Source organism: Oncorhynchus tshawytscha, linkage group LG32 (assembly GCF_018296145.1).
Source record: "Oncorhynchus tshawytscha isolate Ot180627B linkage group LG32, Otsh_v2.0, whole genome shotgun sequence".
Taxonomy (NCBI): domain Eukaryota; kingdom Metazoa; phylum Chordata; class Actinopteri; order Salmoniformes; family Salmonidae; genus Oncorhynchus; species Oncorhynchus tshawytscha.
Window position 1 is genome coordinate 5449881 of NC_056460.1, and position 21614 is coordinate 5471494.

A 21614-nucleotide genomic window follows, 5' to 3' on the forward strand; every position below is an offset into this window, starting at 1 on the left:
AACAATAACTGAGGTTAAAGTACAGATGGTCAGCTTTAATTTTAGAGTATTCTCATCCATAGTAATTACAGCACTTTTTGTACATAGTCCCCCCCAGTTTAGGGAACCAAAAGTATTTGGACAAATTCACATAATCAGAAAATATTCATACCCCTTGACTTATTCCAAATTTTGTCTTACACCCTGAATTTAAAATGGATTTAATTGTTTAATTGTTCTCTCTTACCCACCTAAAAACAATACCTCAATGACAAAGTGAAAACATGTTTTTAGAATCAGAAGTATCTAATTTACATAAGTATTCACACCCCTGAGTCAATACATGTTAGAATCACCTTTGGCAGCAATTACTGCTTGGAATCTTTCTGGGTAAGTCTAAGAACTTTGCACTCATGCATTGTACAATATTTTCCCATTATTCTTTATAGAAGTCTTCAAGCTCTGTTAAATTGGTTGTTGGTCATTGCAAGACAACCATTTTCAAGGCTTGCCATAGATTTTCAAGCATATCTAAGTCCAAACTGTAACTCTTTCAGTCATTCAGGAACAGTCACTCTCTTCTTGGTAAAGCAACTTCAGTGTAGATTTGGTCTTGTGTTTTAGCTTATTGTCCTGAAAGGTAAATTCATCTCCCAGTGTCTGGTGGAAAGCAGACTGAACCAAGTTTTTCCTCTAGGATTTTACCTTTAGCTTCAGTCCATTTTTTTTTCTTCCTTAACTCCCCAGTCTGTAATGATAACAAGCATATCCATAACATGATGCAGCCACCACTATGCTTAAAAATATGGAGAGTGCTACTCAGTCATGTTTTGTATTGGATTTGCCCCAATCATAATACTTTGTATTCAGGACAAAAAATGTATTGCTTTGCCACATTTTTTGCAGTATACTTTTTTATTCTGTACAGGCATCCTTTTCACTGTCAATTGCGTTAGTATTATGGAGTAAAATTTGTACTGTAATTTCTACACGGTTCACCCAATATGGATGACAATACCCTCAAATTAAAGCTGACAGTCTACACTTTAACCTCAGTCATTGTATCATTTTAAATCCAAAGTGCTGGAGTACAGAACCAAAACAACAAAGAATTTGTCACTGTACATTATATTCCAGCAAGCAAAAGAAGACAGAATTTGCAATGTGAGTGATTTTTTTTCTTTATATAATTGCCATTTGGACTGCAGAATTATTCAGAAATGCAAGTGTACAAAATTACAAAATACCGTCCTTCAGTCTCTTTTGTGGATCAACAAAAATACACCTACCTCACCATAGGTTCTCACAAATATAATGACCACAAAGAAACGGTGTAACAAAATGGATACACTGAATAGCACAGGCATTTCCAGATGTATTTTTTCCTCCTTCTGACTGGTTGCCTGTATAGAAATATAAACACTACAACAGACAAAGCTCCACAGACAACGACAATTTGACTAGTACACTCAATATGGATACCAGTTCACCAATGGAACGTTAACTTACATGGGAATGTCCATTCTAGTAATTATATTTCTATGGCCTGTCTCACCGCCGTAGCCGCAGGAAGAAGGCGTGTCGGCACTCCTTGCTGTCCAGCGGGTAGTATTTGTCGTAAAAGTCCAATATGTACTCCTCAGTCTTGAAGCCAAACTTCTGGTATAGGAGCATGGCGGGGTTACTGGCCGAGACGTGTAAAGTGACGTCTTTTCCCATGCAGGTCTGTGGGGGAAAGAGAACATTGCTTTCAACCACTTAACCTGTGCTGTTGTAGATCGATCCAAACAATTTAAGTGACTTTCATGGTTATTTATTTCTAGCTGACTCGACTAATTCTAATGTAGCCGTAGGGTCAAGTTAGTCCCTGGTCTAAAAAGCACTAACCACCAGTACAGTGACTTTACACAGTGTACAAAACACCTTCCTAATATTGAGTTGCACCCCCTTTTGCCCTCAGAACAACCTCAATTTGTCAGGGCATGAACTCTTCGAGGTGTTGAAAGTGTTCCACAGGGATGCTGGCCCATGTCGACTTCAATGGTTTAATGTTGTGTCATGTTGCCTGTATGTCCTTCGGGTGGTGGACCATCCTTGACACACACATGGGTAACTGTTGAGTGTGAAAACCCCAGCAGCATTGCAGTTCTTGACAGACTCAAATCGGTGCGCCTGGCACCTACTACCATACCCCGTTCAAAGGCACTTACATTTTTTGTCTTGCCCATTCACCCTCTGAATGGCACACATACACAATCAATGTCGTAATTGTCTCAAGGCTTAAATGATTCCTTAACCTGTCTCCTCTTCATCTACACTGATTGAAGTAGATTTAACAGGTGACATCCTTTAAGGGATCATAGCTTTCAACTGGTCAGTCTGTCATAGAAAGTGCAGGGGTTCCTAATGTTTTGTACACTCAGTGTCTTACAATGACGTGTATGATGGCAATATGGCTCTATACAATGTGGCTTAGAGACTATTAAAGCTGCACTTAACCACTTTATGCAGACACTAGTATAGTGCCCCTTTCATTGCTGCTTGAAACTGTAGTATTGTTGTTTTTATAATCATTATTATGATTTTGTTACCATACCTGAATGAGATGGTAGATCATGAATGTAGCGATCCCAGCCCTCCTCCACTCGGGATGCACCAGCAGGAAGGAGATGTAGGCCTCGTTGTACTTCACATCCGGCACCATGAACCCAAAGCCGATCAACACCTTCTTATAAAGGACCACTACGCTGAAGTCTGGGTACTGGAGACACTCAGAGAGATCCACACCTGATAGGAGAGCCAGAGAGAAAATCAGCCATCAATCTAAAACTGAGGGAAATATGCCTCAACCCCAAATGAATGGAAAAGATAAGCACTGACTAACATCAGGAAATTAGATGGTGCTCATCTTTTCCATTCATTTGGAATTGAGGCATATAGCTGGATCTACGCAACGGATGGCCTGGAATATAACTCGACACTAGCATACTTTTGAGTTCTGGAACATCTTAAATGTCCCTTTTACGTTCCCAGTCTTACATATAAAAAATGATCAATAAAAATAAAAATGTGATAGTATGGGCCTGTTCAGTCTCCTATCATCCAGAAGGCGAGGTCAGTACAGGTGCATCAAAGCAGGGACCGAGAGACTGAAAAACAGCCACCACTAACATTGAGTGGCTTCTGCCAACACACTGACTCAACTCCAGCCACTTTAATAATGGGAATTGATGTAAAATATATCACTAGCCACTTTAAACAATGCTACTTAATATAATGTTTACATACCCTACATTACTCATCTCATATGTATATACTGTACTCTATATCATCTACTGTATCTTTATGTAATACATGTATCACTAGCCACTTTAAACTATGCAACTTTGTTTACATACCCTACATTACTCATCTCATATGTATATACTGTACTCGATACCATCTACTGCATCTTGCCTATGCCATTCTGTACCATCACTCATTCATATATCTTTATGTACATATTCTTTATCCCTTTACACTTGTGTGTATAAGGTAGTAGTTTTGTAATTGTTAGGTTAGATTACTCGTTGGTTATTACTGCATTGTCGGAACTAGAAGCACAAGCATTTCACTACACTCGCATTAACATCTGCTAACCATGTGTATGTGACAAATAAATTTGATTTGATTTGACCTGGCCAGAAGATGTCGTGGCACATGGAGTTAACAGAGGGGATGTGGTTGGGCCTGACGTAACAGTAGTCGATGGGGGCCTCTGGCTTGGTGACCCAGCAGGGGTCCTTCCTGTGGGGGTAGGCACGGATCTCCGCCAACAGCTTCAGCTTCATAGGCTTGTTCTCATAGTCCCTCCTGGTGATGGATTCATTAGTGCACACCATAGCAAAACGTTTTGCAACCAAAACGAGAGTTTCTTATTGGAGAAGTTCAAATAGTCACTCTCTGTTTCAGTCCATTTTTTCCCCGATTTGGTGTCTAGTGAATATAACCAAGGAGATGAGAGAGAAAATAAATGCCATGAAAAGAGCCAACATGATTTCTTAATTTATGTGTCAGAGAGGAATGACTATTCTTCACAATTTATTTCAATCTGAATGTAACAAAGATATAGGCCACGTTCAGGAGGGCTACATACTACATAGGGTAACAGATAAAAATGGCATGAATTGAGCCACAATAATATTGATTCCTTCCATGCTGTGATTGTTATACCTCACCTTGAGTATCAGAGTTTAATTACAGGTTAATGTCATAGGTCAGTTGGTCACGAATGTCTCTTACCATATTAGGGGTATAAAGGCTGCATGTGGTGTGCCTCATGAAGGAGGTAAGGGCGTGTGGCATACCTTATGAAGGGTTTGAGGGTGCGGGAGGTGTACGGGCTCTTGATGCCTTGGTCTACGCTGGCGTCGGAGCCCATAAGGCGGTGCCAGAAGGACACTGTGGGCTGGTGGTACCCTCTTCTGCTGGACACCGTTGTCTAAAGGGATCAAATGCATTCCATAGACGTGTGATTTAAGCAAAAGACGTATCACGCATGTGATGTAATGTGTTTGGAAATATTCAAACCATTCCTCTCGTTCGTGACCACTCATAACAAAGCGGAATTTAATCATAAATGTCTCATAGCAGAGTTTTTATCCAAAGCGACCAACAGTACAGAGTGCATACATTTGTGTATGTGTGCGCGATCTGTGCACAAATTTGACATCTGTACTTGTGGTAGTGAAGGTGTACCTGGAAGCGGTCGAGGATTCGGAGGTCCTGGCTGGTGGTGCGGTACTTCCCCGAGCCCTCGTAGCGGCCCTGTCCACCCTCCTGGGACCCGTACAACCCTCCCACCAGACTGAGGGTGGCGCTGACCACCTGGTCGATGTCCAGCAGGGGGAGCCCTCTCTGGCGCTTGGCCTTCCTCACCAGTAGCTTCCTGTGCAGCCGCTTGGCCTGCGCAGTCACCGCCAACGCTTGCGGACAAGCCTCCAGGCGCCGCAGCAGCACACGCTCCTCATACAGGCTGAGGGGGGAAAACTGGGGCTCTGAAGGGGGGGAACCCTTCCCCTTCTCTGTTAAGGCCCCCCTCCTCCTCTCCCCACCACCCCGCCCCCCCCTGACCACATTGGATTGGCCTTCGCCGCGCCCCCGCCTCTCGTCGTCTTCATCATCCCGGCCGCGGCCCTCCTCGTCGTCACTCTCTGCTTCCTGCTTGATGTGCGCCCCTGCCACCCCAAGCCGCAGCTTCTTGCGAACGACAAGGTCGCCAGTGCCCAAGGACATACTGGGTGAGGGGATGTACTCGATGCCGGGATCGATGACGCCTTCGCCGTCCAGCTCCTCGTCATCTTTAGTTTCAAATCATAAAGGGGAAATATTAACGATACAGTCTGTGAAATTTCCAGCCATTCACTGATAATTTCAACTAACTAAATACCACTTTTGAGTATTTCATTCCTATAGCACTACAGACAGATACTGTATATCATAGAAATCAATTGATAGTGGCATGGAATGCACCTTGGAATATTTCTTCATTGTTGACGTTTTTTGTTGACGTTCATTGTGGCATTAAATGCTATCAGACACCATTTCTCATCTTGCCTTTTCTATCGAGACTAAAAACTCCAAGATCAAGGGGACCCCAACTTCTTACCGTGAAAGAGCGCCATCGGTGGCATGACGTCAGGGATGAGGTCAGCCTCCGACAGCAGGCTGGGCGTGGCTGAGTGGGAGGCGGGGGTGCCGGGTGCAGAGAAGTCCGGAGAGGGCGACGGCGAGGGGCTGGTGAGTGGCGTTCGGTCCGATGAGCTCATTGAGGAGAAGTCCACCACCTCGCCTTTCTCCAGGACCAAGTCGGGTCTCCGCCCGCCACCACGGCCGCTGAACTTGACAGCCGTGGAGGAGGCGCTGTGATCCATGTACCCCGCCGCCTCCTTCTGCGCCCGCCGGATGTCCTTAGCCTCGTGGGTGCGTGAGCGCTTTTCTTTCAGCTGCATGGCGCTTTCCACCGGATTCCGGCCCACGCGCTTCCGTAAGCCTTCCACCGTGATGATGGGGTCCAGGGTTGGCTTGGAGGCAGCTGAGAAAGTAACAAACGCCAGCTAAGCAAATTGTTAAACAAAAAGGGCTCTAAATGCTCAATCAAAAACACATGCATGTGACCATGCCCCAGGACCATGCCCCAGGACTACCTGACATGATGACTCCTTGCTGTCCCCAGTCCACCTGACCGTGCTGCTGCTCCAGTTTCAACTGTTCTGCCTTATTATTATACGACCATGCTGGTCATTTATGAACATTTGAACATCTTGGCCATGTTCTGTTATAATCTCCACCCGGCACAGCCAGAAGAGGACTGGCCACCCCACATATGCTCTCTCTAATTCTCTCTTTCTTTCTCTCTCTCGGAGGACCTGAGCCCTAGGACCACGCCCCAGGACTACCTGGCATGATGACTCCTTGCTGTCCCCAGTCCACCTGACCGTGCTGCTGCTCCAGTTTCAACTGTTCTGCCTTATTATTATACGACCATACTGGTCATTTATGAACATTTGAACATCTTGGCCATGTTCTGTTATAATCTCCACCCAGCACAGCCAGAAGAGGACTGGCCACCCCACATAGCCTGGTTCCTCTCTAGGTTTCTTCCTAGGTTTTGGCCTTTCTAGGGAGTTTTTCCTAGCCACCGTGCTTCTACACCTGCATTGCTTGCTGTTTGGGGTTTTAGGCTGGGTTTCTGTACAGCACTTTGAGATATCAGCTGATGTATGAAGGGCTATATAAATAAATTTAATTTGATTTTGATTTGATGCATGTACAGTCGCCTGGAGGGGTGAATTAATTTTATACAACAGTAGCTGGTTATTCCTCAAAAACATATAATTGATTCACACAACAGATTTTGCACAATTCTGCAAACTGTTTAGGGTTAACTACCTCTAACAAAAGAAGTGTGAATTTATCCCTGTCATTTTTAAAGTCATATCCTCCCTTGACTTTTCCTAAATAAGTCTATTTAACACACTGACGTTATTATAATTTCTTTATCACAAAATATTCCTTTGGTTGTGTCTGAAAATGCGAAAACTTAAGGTTATTTATGAGTGTTCTGCAGTTCACCTTTAGATTTTAGGGAGGCCACCGAGGACTTGTCTCCATCTGGGCGCAGGGTGGGTGGACGGTTCTGGACCAGCTTCCACCAGCCCGGCTCGCCAAACTCCTGGGCCCCTGAGCGGAAGAACGTGGGGCTCCCCACCGACAAACAGCCCGCCACCGTGCTCCACCATGTGGAAGTCTTCTTTCTGCAGGTGAAGGTGAGAAGTAAAAAACACTAACCGTTTTCAAAATACTAGACTTAAAAAGAATCATTAAAACACAGCTCTTCTTTGCACATAGGTTGGGTCAAGTTCCAAATCTGTCCGCTCTTGATATTCTGATAATTGACTGAACGATTATCAGGTTTTCTGTTTAAAATGTTTAGGGTTGTATGCAAACTTATCAAAAACCTTACCAACTGACAACCAAATGAATGTTGTTCTCTTTCTAACCTGGTGCCCAGTAGGAAGGTCCAGTGTCTCCCAATAAAGGCACAGATGTCCTCTTTCCATCTAAAGTAGCCTTGACGCCCTGTGCCCTCCAAAGAAAGGTTGTACATGGCCAACATAACCACCTGAAATAAAACAGAAAACACACCTAACTGCAATGAAACCAGGAAAATTAAATATGACATTCGTTCAGTACTCATTTCAGAGTGCTGTTGCCCAGAACAAATATAATCACTGAAATAAAGTCTACAGCAATATACCATACTTTGCTATTTTATACTTGTTCATACTGTAGATAAGGATCTTGCCCCATACGTTTTTATTAAGGCGTTCCTCTTTTGACCCTGTTCATGTTCTTATTATCTTATGTAAGCTGCACTACAAATCAGTTCTTTATTGTAAACATTGTGGCACATATACCTGTTGCCAGGTGAGTCTCATCCTCTCAAAGGTCTCCTTGACATCTTCTGTACAGTCATAGCAGGTGAACTTAAAGAAGTTGTCTCCTTTCAGGTAGCTGGGTTGCTCTCCGTGCAGCTGAGCTGAATGGTGGGGATGAGAATAAAAAGACCGCTAAGAGACAAGGCATTCTGTTCATTTCATTCTCATTCTTTATTTTAAAAGCATGTACGGTGCAACAGGACACGACATCCAAATATTGACTTGTGCGAATTTATAGAGAAAAGCAGCAGCCCATTTTAAAATCTATGGAGCATAGATTTTAAAATGGGCTGCTGCTTTTCTCTATAGGCCAACCCCACTGAAATTACTGAGGAAATAACTGCGCAAAATATACTCTGTCCAAATCGTTGTGATTTGCTATTGTTATGTGATATTGAGAAAGAACGACGCCCCGTCACAGGGAGAGGTCAATCTCCCTCCCTGCTTTTGGTGCACCCCCAGGGGCTGCCTGGCCTTCCTCTCACCGATGGGGATCCACTTGTGGCACTTGTCGCAGTAGAAGGCCATGTCCTCGTTCCAGCCACCCTCGGCGTCCTCCCCCAGATCACTGTTGAGCGAGTCACCGCTCTGGTCGTGCGAGAGATCCACCGAGCCTTGGTCTTCCGACTCCACGATGAGCAGCGTCTCACCCTCCACCTCACCCTCCTCCAGCCCCTCCGAGGCAGTGGTGCACATGGCCTCATCTTCCACTTGGCCCCTCTGCTCACCACCGTTTTCCATCATCACCAGGTGGAGTCAGACACTCTAATCCTGTGCAGAGTCAAGAGTCATAATTGTGTAAGGACATAACATTACCTATTACCTAACTAAACACTATGTATAGCCTACCTTTAGGGAACTAACTGCATGCTACGCATAGACCTACATGTATTTCAAAACCAGTGACAATCAATAGCTATCCAGAAGGGTGGCAATGACTTCTGCAGTGTCAGCTAGTTTACTTTTCCTCCAAACCTGTAATTGATAAATCATTGGCCAAAGAATCTACAAATATGTCTATTGTAAAAGGCATGGGTGCTCATTTGCACAAAGACAGCCCAGTCCAGTTTGAAAGAAAACTATGGTGTACTACATCGCTTTATCAATATTCTAACACGAACATTAGCCATAGCTACACTACATATCGCTACATAACAATTGTGAAGGCTGTTGTCAAAGTAGTTGTTGTTATGCCTGTGGTTGGTCGGAGCCCTACTGCCCTGCTTCTCTCCTGTCGTGCTCTGCCTTGAGCTCCTTGGTCAGAATTCGTTTCTCGAGCACTCGAAGATTCTCTCTACTCTGTCTAAAATTATGGCTAGATGTGCTGTGGCTAGCTAGCTACCGTTAGCTGTCTGCTAGCAGAAAAGCATGCAGAGGCTAAGCAAAAGGTCATGTTTCTTCCGACAACTTTCTCAATGTAGCTAGCTAAGTTGCAACGGACTTTTGCATGGGAAACACTGTACCCTACTAAGACACATGGCTAGATCGCTAACGTTATCTGGGAATTGAAGCATACAGTCATTGAGCTGGTCCGCAGGCGAGCTAATTGTTTACCTCTTGGTCCCAGTTTTGCTTGAGATGCACTCCTGCAACGGTGCTCACCGTAAGTATCTCAGAAACGCCTAGTACAACTTTAGTGGTTGTATACATAGCTAGCTATCTAGTATTGCATGTAGTTTGGTGACACAGGAAATTGCTAAACTAGGAGTTGGATAACGTTAGCACAGCACAGGACATCTCAAAAATGTGTCGATGAGTTTAGGCTGTGGAGTAGAGTACCGAGCAGGGTACCGACTCTGGAGACAGTATAACTAATCGATGTAAACAATTATCAAATTCATAGTAGTAATAATAATTTGCAAATATTCTGGACATAAAACACGAAGTAAAACATACAAAACGTGTTTAAAGTCTAAAATATAAGTGGCTAAATTAGATGCAAACAAAGCTCTCCCTCGCCCTCCATTTGGCAAATCTGACTACAATTCCATCCTCCTGATTCCTGCTTACAAGCAAAAACTAAAGCAGGAAGCACCGGTGACTAGATCAATAAAAAAGTGGTCAGATGAAGCAGATGCTAAGCTACAGGACTGTTTTGCTAGCACAGACTCTAATATGTTCCGGGTTTCTTGCAATGGCATTGAGGAGTACACCACATCTGTCATTGGCTTCATCAATAAGCACATCATCGATGACATCGTCCCCTCAGTGACCGTACGTACATACCCCAACCAGAAGCCATGGATTACAGGGAGCATCCGCACTGAGCTAAAAGCTAGAGCTGCTGCTTTCAAAGAGCGGGACTCTAACCCGGAAGCTTATAAGAAATCCCGCTATGCGCTCCTATGAACCATCAAACAGGCAAAGCGTCATTACAGGACTAAGATCGAGTCGTATTACACCGGCTCTGACGCTCGTCGAATGTGGCAAGGCCTGCAAACTATTCAGAGTACAAAGGGAAGCACAGCCGAGAGCTGCCCAGTGACACGAGCCTACCGGACGAGCTAAACTACTTCTATGCTCACTTCGAGGCAAATAACGCTGAAACATGCATGAGAGCACCAGCTGTACCAGAAGACTGTGTGATCACGCTCTCCGCAGCCGATGTAAGACCTTTAGACAGGTCAACATTCACAAGGCCGCAGGGCCAGTTAGATTACCAGGACGTGTACTGCGAGCATGCACTGACCAACTAGCAAGTGTCTTTGCTGATATTTTCAACCTCTCCCTGTCCGAGTCTGTAATACCAACATGTTTTAAGCAGACCACCATAGTGCCTGTGCCCAAGAACACTAAGGTAACCTGCCTAAATGACTACCGACCCGTAGCACTCACGTCTGTAGCCATGAAGTGCTTTGAAAGGCTGGTCATGGCTCACATCAACACCATCATCCCAGAAACCCTAGACCCACTCCAATTTGCATACCGCCCCAACCGATCCACAGATGATGCAGTCTCTATTGCACTCCACTTCCCTTTCCCACCTGGACAAATGGAACACCTATGTCAGAATGCTATTAATTGACTACAGCTCAGCGTTCAACACCATAGTGCCCTCAAAGCTCATCACTAAGCTAAGGATCCTGGGACTAAACATCTCCCTCTGCAACTGGTCTTCTTGACGGGCCGCCCCCAGGTGGTGAGCGTAGGTAGCAACACATCTGCCACGCTGATCCTCAACACTGGAGCTCGCCAGGGGTGCGTGGTCAGTCCCCTCCTGTACTCGCTGTTCACCCATGACTGCATGGCCAGGCACGACTCCAACACCATCATTACATTTGCCGATGACACAACAGTGGTAGGTCTGATCACCGACAACAACGAGATAGCCTATCGGGAGGAGGTCAGAGATCTGGCCATGTGGTGCCAGGATAACAACCTCTCCCTGAACGTGATCAGGACAAAGGAGATGATTGTGGACTACAGGAAAAAGAGGACCGAGCACACCCCCATTCTCATCGATGGGGCTGCAGTGGAGCAGGTTGAGAGCTTCAAGTTCCTTGGTGTCTACATCACCAACAAACTAACATGGTCCAAGCACATCATGACAGTCATGAAGCGGGCACAGCAAAACCCTATTTCCCCTCAGGAGACTGAAAAGATTTGGCATGGGTCCTCAGATCCTCAAAAGGTTCTACAGCTGCACCATCAAGAGCATCCTGGTTGCATCACTGCCTGGTATGGCAACTGCTCAGCCTCCGACCGCAAGGCACTACAGAGGGTAGTGCAAATGGCCCAGTATATCACTGGGGCCAAGCTTCCTGCCATCCAGGACCTCTATACCAGGCGGTGTCAGAGGAAGGCCCTAAAAATTTGTCAAAGACTCCAGCCACCCTTGTCATAGACTGTTTTTGCTGCTACAACACGGCAAACGGTATTGGAGCACCAAGTCCAGGTCCAAGAGGCTTCTAAACAGCTTCTACCCCCAAGCCATAAGACTCCTGAACATCTTGTCAAATGGCTAGACCCGACTGTTCACATTGCCCCACACCACTGCCACTCTGTGTTATCATCTATACATAGTCACTTTAATTAACTCTACCTACATGTACATGTCTGTATTTTTTAAAACTGCACTGTCGGTTAGGGGCTCGTAGGTAAGCATTTCACTGTAACGTTTACACCTGTTGTATTCGGCGCATGTGACAAATAAACATTTGATTTGATATGATCTTAAACTGTGACATGTGAAAAAACACACCTGACAAAGGCCACCATCAATGAGGTCACCCAATGACTGGGGAGTTTTGACAATGGGGGTGTCAGGGTCAAAGTCAATCATTGCCTTTTCTTCTTTACCATGAATATTCAATCAGGTATAAATTGCAGTGGTTTAATCACTGGAAGGTAATCTGCTCCGTTTGTATCTTTGCTGATAGAAAATGTACAGTGCATGCAAAAGTATTCATCTCCTTTTCTTATTTTGTTGCATGACAACCTGCAATTTAAATGGATTTGTATTTGTATTTCATGTAATGGACATAAACAAAATAGTCCAAATTGGTGAAGTGAAATGAAAAAATTACTTAGTTAAAAAATAAATGTTAAAATTAAAAACGGAAAAGAGGTGCGTACATATGTATTCACACCCTTTGCTATGAAGCCCCTAAATAAGATCTGGGGCAACTAATTACCTTCAGAAGTAACATAATTTGTTAGATTGCACACAGGTGGACTTTATTTAAGTGTCACATGATCTGTCACATGTTCTCAGTATATATACACCTGTTCTGAAAGGCCCCAGAGTCTGCAACACCACTAAGCAAGGGGCACCACCAAGCAAATAGGTCAGGGACAAAGTTGTGGAGAAGTACAGATCAGGGTTGGGTTATAAATAATATCAGAAACTTTGAAAATCTGACGGAGCAAAAAATGTCAAGAATATAGCACCGCAACAAACCTGCCAAGAGAGGGCTGCCCACCAAAACTCATGGACCAGGCAAGGAGGGCATTAATCAGAGAGGCAACAAAGAGACCAAAGATAGCCCTGAAGGAGCTGCAAAGTTCCACAGCGGAGATTGGAGTATCTGTCCATTGGACCACTTTAAGCCGTACACTCCACAGAGCTGGGCTTTACGGAAGAGTGGCCAGAAAAAAGCCATTGATTAAAGAAAAAACTAAGAAAACATGTTCAGTGTTTGCCAAAAGGCATGTGGGAGACTCCCAAACATATGGAAGAAGGTACTCTGGTCAGGTGAGACTAAAATTGAGCTTTTTGGCCATCAAGGAAAATGCTATGTCTGGCACAAATCCAACACCTCTCATCACCCCGAGAACACTCCTCTTCTGTAGTCTCGCACCATCACTTCCTGTCCTGTTTGGAGATGGCGCTCTCGGCCACCGGAGAGCATCTTGGCTTGTTTGTTCAGCACTTCATTATGCCTGTTTGGCTTCATGATGTCCAGCTGTGTGCGGAGAGGCCTCCCGAACATCAGTGCGGCTGGGCTTTCATTTGTCGTGGGGTGTTTCGGTAGGAGGCCAGGAACTTGGCCAGTTTTGTTTGCAAAGTCCCTTCGTCTCGTTTTGCTGCACGGAGTCCTTGCTTTAGGGTTTGCACAAAGCGTTCTGCCAACCCATTGGTGGCAGGGTGGTACGGAGCTGAGGTTGAGTGTTTGATTCCATCTACAGACATGAATCTTGTAAACTCGTCACTTACAAAAGCTTGCGCTTTGTCACTTACCAGCTGCAGCGGCAAACCGAAGTGTGCAAACGTTGTTCTGAGACACACTATCGTCTGAGCTGAGGTGGAGGAGTCAGTGCAAAACACCTCCGGCCATTTGGAATGGGCATCAACTATAACCAGAAACATGTGCTTTTCAAAGGGACCAGCGTAGTCCACATGAATTCTCTGCCATGGCTCTGCGGGCCAATTCCCATGGGTGGACTGGGACAGGAGCAGGCATGTGAAGGGTTTCCAAACATCCGCTACAGTTCTTTGCCATATTTTCTATCTGTTGGTCCAGACCTGGCCACCAGACGTGGCTCCTTGCGAGCAGCTTCATTTTGACAATTCCAACATGACCTTCATGTAGTTGCTGCAAGACTAGATGTTGGCATTTCTGGGGTATCATGACTCTCATTCCCCACATCAAACATCCTTGGTACGTTGTAATTTCGTTTCTCCGCTGGAAATACGGAGTCAGCTCCTTTCTGCCAGTAGCTGGCCATCCTGACATGGTGTAGGTGTACACTTTTGACAAGGTCACATCTTTCTTTGTCTCCTGTTTGATAACTGTGCTTGTGACCGGTAGTGCCTCGAGCTGAGCGGTATGGAACATGTCCACTGCATCCACCCTCCTTTGTCTTTCTCTTGTACACGGCAGTCTGGATAATCCATCTGCATTTGCATGGAGGGACGACTGCTTAAACTCAATGTCATACATATGACTGGCAAGGAACAGGGCATATCGCTGTAACCTGGCTGCTGTCATCGCCGGAATGCCTTTCTTTGGACTGAAAATGGAAAGCAACGGCTGGTGATCTGTAACCAGTGTGAAACGCTTGCCATATAGGTATGCGTGGAATTTCTTGACGCCCCACACTAGTGCCAGTGCTTCTTTGTCGATTTGTGAGTAGTTTCTCTCTGCATCATTCAATGTACGTGATGCAAATGCAACTGGCCTCTCTGACCCATCTTTCAGTGTGTGTGAAAGGACTGCCCCTAATCCATAAGGGGACGCAACACAAACCAACTTCACTGGCATTTCAGGGTCGTAATGCATCAGGACTTGTTCAGATGTTATGAGCCGTTTTGCCTCCAGAAATGCATTTTCACATTGCTCTGTCCACCGCCATGTCCTATTCTTTTCCAGGAGCTGATTTAGAGGCTGGAGTACTACTGAAAGGTTTGGGAGGAATCTTCTGTAGTAATTGATCAGTCCCGTGAAAGATTTCACTTCTGTGATATTTTGTGGTCGTGGTGCCTGTACCACTGCCTCGATTTTGTCCTGTGTTTTGTGCAATCCATTGCAGTCAATCTCATGTCCACAGAAGACAATCTTGTCTTTGAAGAACTCACACTTCTTTAAGTTTGCCTGTAGACCATACTCTTTCAGTCTTTTCAGGACCTCTTCCAGGTTAGCCAGGTGCTCTTTGTCGGTACGTCCTGTTATGATCATGTCATCCAGGATACACTGGGTTCCTGGGATTCCTTGCAAAATCTGGTCAATAGTTTGTTGCCAAATGGCTGGGGCTGATGCAATGCCAAAAACCAGGCGGTTATACCTGTATAGACCTTTGTGTGTGTTTATTGTCAGGTACTGTTTGGAACTCTCTTCAACCGGTAGCTGCAGGTAAGCCTGTTTCAGATCGATTTTACTGAAGTGTTTCCCACCAGCTAGTGCAGCAAAGATGTCATCCATACGTGGTAGGGGGTATTGGTCCACATGCAACATTGAATTCACAGTTACCTTGAAGTCCCCACACATTCTAACAGACCCGTCTTTCTTCACAATAGGAACTATGGGTGTGGCCCATTCGCTTCTGTCCACTTTCGTCAGGATCCCTGTATCCTGCAAGCGATCGATTTCCACTTCCACCTTTGGTCTCAGGGAGTATGGAACAGATCTGGCTTTGCAGAATTTTGGGGTTGCGTCATCTCTTATCCCAGCAAGCATTTCAACAGTGTATTGACCATAGAGATAAGTATTAAGTATTAAACTTTCAAATAGCTCTTTGCTGACTTGCTGGGTGCTGTCGTTCTCCATCAGCACCGGCCTGTACCCTACCTGCCATAAACTCTCTCCTGGCCCCTTAGTCTCAATTTGTCCTGCTAGGTGACCTAAACTGGGACATGTTTTAACCATCTGACCAAGTCCTAAGGCAATGGGACACCCTAAATCTTTCTCAAATTATGACCATTATGACCAGGTATGACTCCAAACACCCAGAAAAGGCTATTCTCCTCTGTTATCCTCACAAATAATCCTGATAGGTATCAGTCTGGTGTTTTCTGTAAGGACCTTAGTGGCCACTGTTTTACAGCCTGTGTTCGTAATGGTTGCTCAGTGAAACAACCTGTCCTGATTTGTCATAGATGCTTGCTACAAAACCTTACTACAGAACTGGCCCCTGTAAAATGGTATAGAATCAGCTTGACCCCTCTGTCAAAGACGTTTGGACCTTCTTGTTTTATATTTTCAGTGGGATTGTTACAAACACGCCCCTATAAAGAAAATGAGAATTAAAACAGGTTCAGCCCCTGGTTCAACCGTGATCTTGCAGACTTGCTCCACCTCGAATTGCATTTGGCCAAAGGCTCGGCACACACGTACTCATGCTGACTGGCTCTCGTTCAGGCAAATGAGAAATAAGTGCACTCAGGCTATCCGAAAGGCCAAAGTTAATTACTTTAAGGAGCAGTTCTCTCTCTCTGGGTCTAACCCCAAGAAGTTCTGGAAAACGGTTAAAGGCCTGGAGAATAAACCCTCTTCCTCACAGCTGCCCATGTCCCTTCATGTTGATGATGTGGTTGTTACTGACAAGAAGCACATGGCTGAGCTCTTTAATCCCCACTTCATTAAGTCAGGATTCCTATTTGCCTCAGCCATGCCTCCTTGCCTGTCCAACATTTCCTCATCTCCCACTTCTTCTAATGCGACTATCCTCGACGCATCTTCCTCTTTTTTTCCCCTGCCCCGCTACAAAGTTTCTCTTTGCAGGCAGTCACTGAGTCCGAGGTGCTAAAGGAGCTCTTGAAACTTCACCCCAAAAAAACATCTGGGTCAGATGGTTTAGACCCTTTCTTCTTTAACTTTTTCATACGTGAGTTCCAAATATCTCTAATGGTCGCCCCAGGGTGAGTTTTTTTAATTTTTATGCATGTGATGTTAGAATGTTCTTTCCATTCCAGAATGTGATTGTTATGCAACAGTATATTTAATCTGCGCTGCCCTCAAACCAAGGCACGCAGCAGCCTCTTTTTATTTATAGGCTGTTTTCAACTTGTCAATTTCAACGGTTTTTATTTTCTAAGAACAGTTTGAATTGAGGTGTTCCTCCTCATTCATTCACATATAAGTAGTCCTTTTTACTTTTGCGGACAATATATATATTTTTTATATTTCTAACCCGGACAAAATTCCCAAAGCACTTCCCAAATGTTTGTGCAGTTCAAGTCTGCAGACATTTGCGCATCTCCCGTCAGAACAGGTCCTTCACACACGTGTTCACATTTTCCGTCTGTTGCCCGCATCGCAGTCATTGTTGTTTTCATTTACCAATAATAACTTTGGAAATGTGTGCGTTTCTATCAAAGTGCCTTATTACGTTATTATAGTTTCTGCATGTAGTGTTATGTCATTTCTACTGTAGCTCACTGTATGTATGGAGCATTATATATTTGTGTATATTCCTTATAACCGTGGACATGCGAGGTACCGTTACTCATTTCATAACCTTTTATGGTGTTATATTCAATTGTGCTTATGTAGCTAGCTACATTCTTCTATTAGCTCTGTAAAACGATGCTGATTGCGTCAGAGAAGTATTAGCTTTTGTTGTATTTTGAAGCTAACCTGGCCTTATGACTCCAAAGTGGCGCAGCTGTCTGAGGCACAGCGTCTCAGTGCTAGAGGAGTCACTACAGAACCCTGGTTCAAATCTAAGCTGCGTTTCTATCAAAGTAAGTGCCTTATTATGTTATAACAGTTTCTGTATGTGAACTGTATGTTCAATTACAACAAATACCTTGTTCAGTAATCATCTAACCTGTTAGTTGGCGGTGAACTATGTGGCCATTGAGGGGCAGCAGTGTCGATCATCATGCTGCCTTATCCACTGACCCCATTTTGGGGTTATAGTCAAACACTGGTTTGATTTTTCTCTCTCCCATCAGGTGGTCCACCTTCCCTGTGGCCGACATGGTTGCTGTATGTACAGTGGAGAGGACATGGACGTCTCATTTGTCATGCCACTTTATTGCCAACTGTTGACCGTTCTCCTTGTACTCCACCTCCCCTCTCTGCATCTGAATGCCGGGATCCCCTTCCTGTTCGACCTGACTGTGCCACAGGCCCCTGTGCTGTTGGAGAGCAGACGCTGGAAGAGTTTGGGACTGCTGTAATAATTGTCCACATACAAAGTGTGTCCCTTGCTGAGATGAGGAGCCAGTATGGTCATTACCACGGACCCAGACACCCCAAGCCTCTCATAATGTTGGATGTCAGTGGTGGACCCTGTGTAAACTATAATGGCCTGGACAAATCCTGTCTTCGCGTCACACATGATAAAGAACTTGACCCCAAACCTGTGCCTTTTGGAGGGAATATTGCCGGAACGCCAGCCTACCTTTCCATAACATCAGGGACTAATCAATGCATAGGTCCTTGTATGGCACAAAGACCGACCAAATGCTAATGTCAGGCTGGTAAGAACATTTCTTATTTTGTATAATGGGTCATTTAGGATGGCAGTAACATTGTTGACGAAATGCAGGCATCGCAGCAGAACTAGGAAGCAGTCTTGGGAAAAGAGGGTGGCAAAGAATGGAGTTGCAAACATAGGACCTATGCTCCAGTATTCTCTTAGTATTCTCTCTTCTTTACTATCCCCCTGTCACCAGAAACTTATACATTTAACACATTTTAGTTGTCACCCATTTAGCGAGTTTCCCCCTCACTCCTGGCCCTCTCTTCTCCTGTAGCTCCAAGGCATAGCGATTGGTCTCCTCTACTATGTCTCCCACCAGCTCCTCTGTCAGAAACAACTTGAAGCACTCTGCCTCCGATGGAAATGGCAAGGGTTGTTGTCCTCCAGAAGGGGACTCATCAAAGCAAACAGCAGGGCCAGGAGGGGTGAAATAGCTGGCGGCCTTCAAGCTACCACAGAACTCCTGTACTTCATCCACTGTTGGTCTGCCTCCATCACCACCAGCATCTTCAAAGGGACCTGGTACTTCGTCCGTGGACAAGGAGTCCTCACATTCAGGGTTCTTAATGGCAGCTCCTCACTGTCAGAATCTGATTCCTGACTTTCATACTCAGACTCATTGTCAGAATTTAAAAAATCTACAGAATTTTAAAAATTTCCACATACTAAGTACTTGGGAGTATGGCTAGATGGTACACTGTCCTTCTCTCAGCACATGTCAAAACTGCAGGCTAAAGTTAAATCTAGACTTGGTTTCCTCTATCGTAATCACTCCTCTATCACCCCAGCTGCCAAACTAACCCTGATTAAGATGACCATCCTACCCATGCTAGATTACAGAGACATAATTTATAGATCGGCAGATAAGGGTGCTCTCGAGCGGCTAGAGGTTCTTCAGCATTCTGCCATCAGATTTGCCATCGATGCTCCTTATAGGACACATCACTGCACTCTATACACCTCTGTAAACTGGTCATCTCTGTATACCCATCGCAAGACCCACTGGTTGATGTTTATTTATAAAACCCTCTTAGGCCTCACTCCCCCTATCTGAGATATCTACTGCAGCCCTCATCCTCCACATACAACACCCGTTCTGACAGTCACATTCTGTTAAAACCTCTCTGGGATAGGTGAGACGCAATCGTCCAACCTGGCCAATAGCCAGGGAAAATGCAGAGCGCCAAATTAAAATAAAATATTATAAAAATCAAACTTTCATTAAATCACACATGTAAGATACCAAATTAAAGCTACACTCGTTGTGAATTCAGCCAACATGTCAGATTTCAAAAAGGCTTTTCGGCGAAAGCATAAGATGCTATTATCTGATGATAGCACAACTGTAAACAATGAGAGAGTAGCATATTTCAACCCTGCAGGCGCGACACAAAACATCATGCCTTACCTTTGACGAGCATCTTTTGTTGACACTACAACATAAACATCACAAATGGTCCTTTTGTTTGATTAATTCCGTCCATATATATCCAAAATGTCCATTTATTTGGCACATTTGATCCAGAAAAACACTGGTTCCAACTTGACCAACTTGACCACTACAAAATATCTCAAAAGTTACCTGTAAACTTTGCCAAAACATTTGAAACTTCTTTTGTAATACAACTTTAGGTATTTTTAAACGTAAATAATCGATAAAATTGAAGACTGGATGATCTGTGTTCAATACAGGAAGACAACAAACTCAAGCATGCTTTCTGGTCTTGCGCCTCTATCAGACAGTACACATGATGTGACACTTGTTCAAGATGGCCGTACTTCATTACACAAAGGAATAACCTCAACCAATGTCTAAAGACTGGTGACATCCAGTGGAAGCGGTAGGAACTGCAAACAAGTCCCTTAAAAATCTGGTTTCCCAATGAAAACCCATTGAATGTGACCTCCAAAAAAAACAATCTGAATGGTTTGTCCTCTGGGTTTTGCCTGCTACATAAGTTCTGTTATACTCACAGACATGATTCAAACAGTTTTAGAAACGTTAGTGTTTTCTATCCAAATCTACTAATAATATGCATATCTTATATTCTGGGGATGAGTAGCAGGCAGTTGAATTTATCCAAAAGTGAAAATGCTGCCCCCTATCCCGAAGAAGTTTTAATTAAAGGTCCCCAAGGCACACACATCCCTGGGACACTCCTCTTTTCAGTTTGCTGCAGCTAGTCACTGGAACGAGCTGCAGCAAACACTCAAACTGTACAGTTTTATCTCAATTTCTTCATTCAAAGACTCAAGGACACTCTTACTCACAGTTGTGGGTGCTTTGTGTGATGTATTGTTGTCTCTACCTTCTTGCTTTTGTGCTGTTGTCTGTGCCCAATAATGTTTGTACCATGTTTTGTGCTGCTATCATTACCATGCCTTGTTGTCATGTGTTGCTGCCTTGCTATGTTGCCAGCAGCATACCACTGCTGGCTTGCTTCTGAAGCTAAGCAGGGTTGGTCCTGGTCAGTTCCTGGATGGTAGACCAGATGCTGCTGGAAGTGGTGTTGGGGGGCCAGTAGGAGGCACTCTTTCCTCTGGTCTAAAAAAATATATATATCCCAATGCCCCAGGGCAGTGATTGGGGACACTGCCCTGTGTAGAGTGCCGTCTTTCGGATGGGATGTTAAATGGGTGTCCTGACTCTCTGAGGTCATTAAAGATCCCATGGCACTTATCGTAAGAGTAGGGGTGTTAACCCTGGTGTCCTGGCTAAATTCCCAATCTGGCCCTCAAACCATCATGGTCACCTAATAATCCCCAGTTTACAATTGGCTCATTAATCCCCCTCCTCTCCCCTGTAACTATTCCCCAGGTTGTTGCTGCAAATGAGAACATGTTCTCAGTCAACTTACCTGGTAAAATAACAGATAAAAATAAAAATATATTGTTGTCTTAGGCCTCTCTTTATGTAGTGTTGTGTTGTTTCGCCGTGATGTGTGTTTTGTCCTATATTTATATTTAATTTTTAATCCCAGCCCCCGTCCCCGCAGGAGGCCTTTTGCCTTTTGGTAGGCCGTCATTGTAAATAAGAATTTGTTCTTAACTGACTTACCTAGTTAAATTAAAAATGAAGAAATAATCCCTATAACCCACACATACACACTCATGTATCAATCTGATTGATGGATTGTGTTGTGCAGTAAGCAAGCTCGTGTGTGTAACTGCGGCTCCTTCCACCTTCAAAGAATAGGCAAGAGGGCCAACCATGGACAATAGTAAAACACTTAATTATTTCCATAACTGTGCTATATTTTTTTTGTCCTTGTGTGTCTGTGCATGTTT

The 21614-nt window shown here is 44.5% G+C and overlaps 1 protein-coding gene across 1 annotated transcript; it reads right to left on the reverse strand.

Annotated features, from left to right (window-relative positions):
* Positions 1-1144: 1144 nt before the first annotated feature.
* Positions 1145-9748, reverse strand: LOC112230409 (cysteine-rich protein 2-binding protein-like). The gene is made up of 11 exons (XM_042310796.1): positions 9513-9748; positions 8444-8729; positions 7938-8059; positions 7521-7642; positions 7093-7274; positions 5627-6052; positions 4717-5318; positions 4326-4459; positions 3656-3831; positions 2576-2766; positions 1145-1704 (listed from the first exon to the last, which is right to left on the reverse strand). The coding sequence occupies exons 2-11, from the start codon at positions 8700-8702 to the stop codon at positions 1531-1533; spliced, it is 2388 nt and encodes a 795-aa protein (XP_042166730.1). The 5' UTR covers positions 8703-8729; positions 9513-9748; the 3' UTR covers positions 1145-1530.
* Between the last annotated feature and the right edge of the window lie 11866 nt (positions 9749-21614).

What these genes read in the sequence shown, in the direction of transcription:
- LOC112230409 (XM_042310796.1), bottom strand. Translation starts at nt 8,702, where the DNA reads ATGATGGAAAACGGTGGTGAGCAGAGGGGCCAAGTGGAAGATGAGGCC. An exon ending in GAATCCTCGACCGCTTCCAG is followed by an intron (nt 4,460 to 4,716) that starts GTACACCTTCAC and finishes TGATCCCTTTAG; the next exon opens with ACAACGGTGTCCAGCAGAAG. An exon ending in TGATCTACCATCTCATTCAG is followed by an intron (nt 1,705 to 2,575) that starts GTATGGTAACAA and finishes TTTCCCCCACAG; the next exon opens with ACCTGCATGGGAAAAGACGT.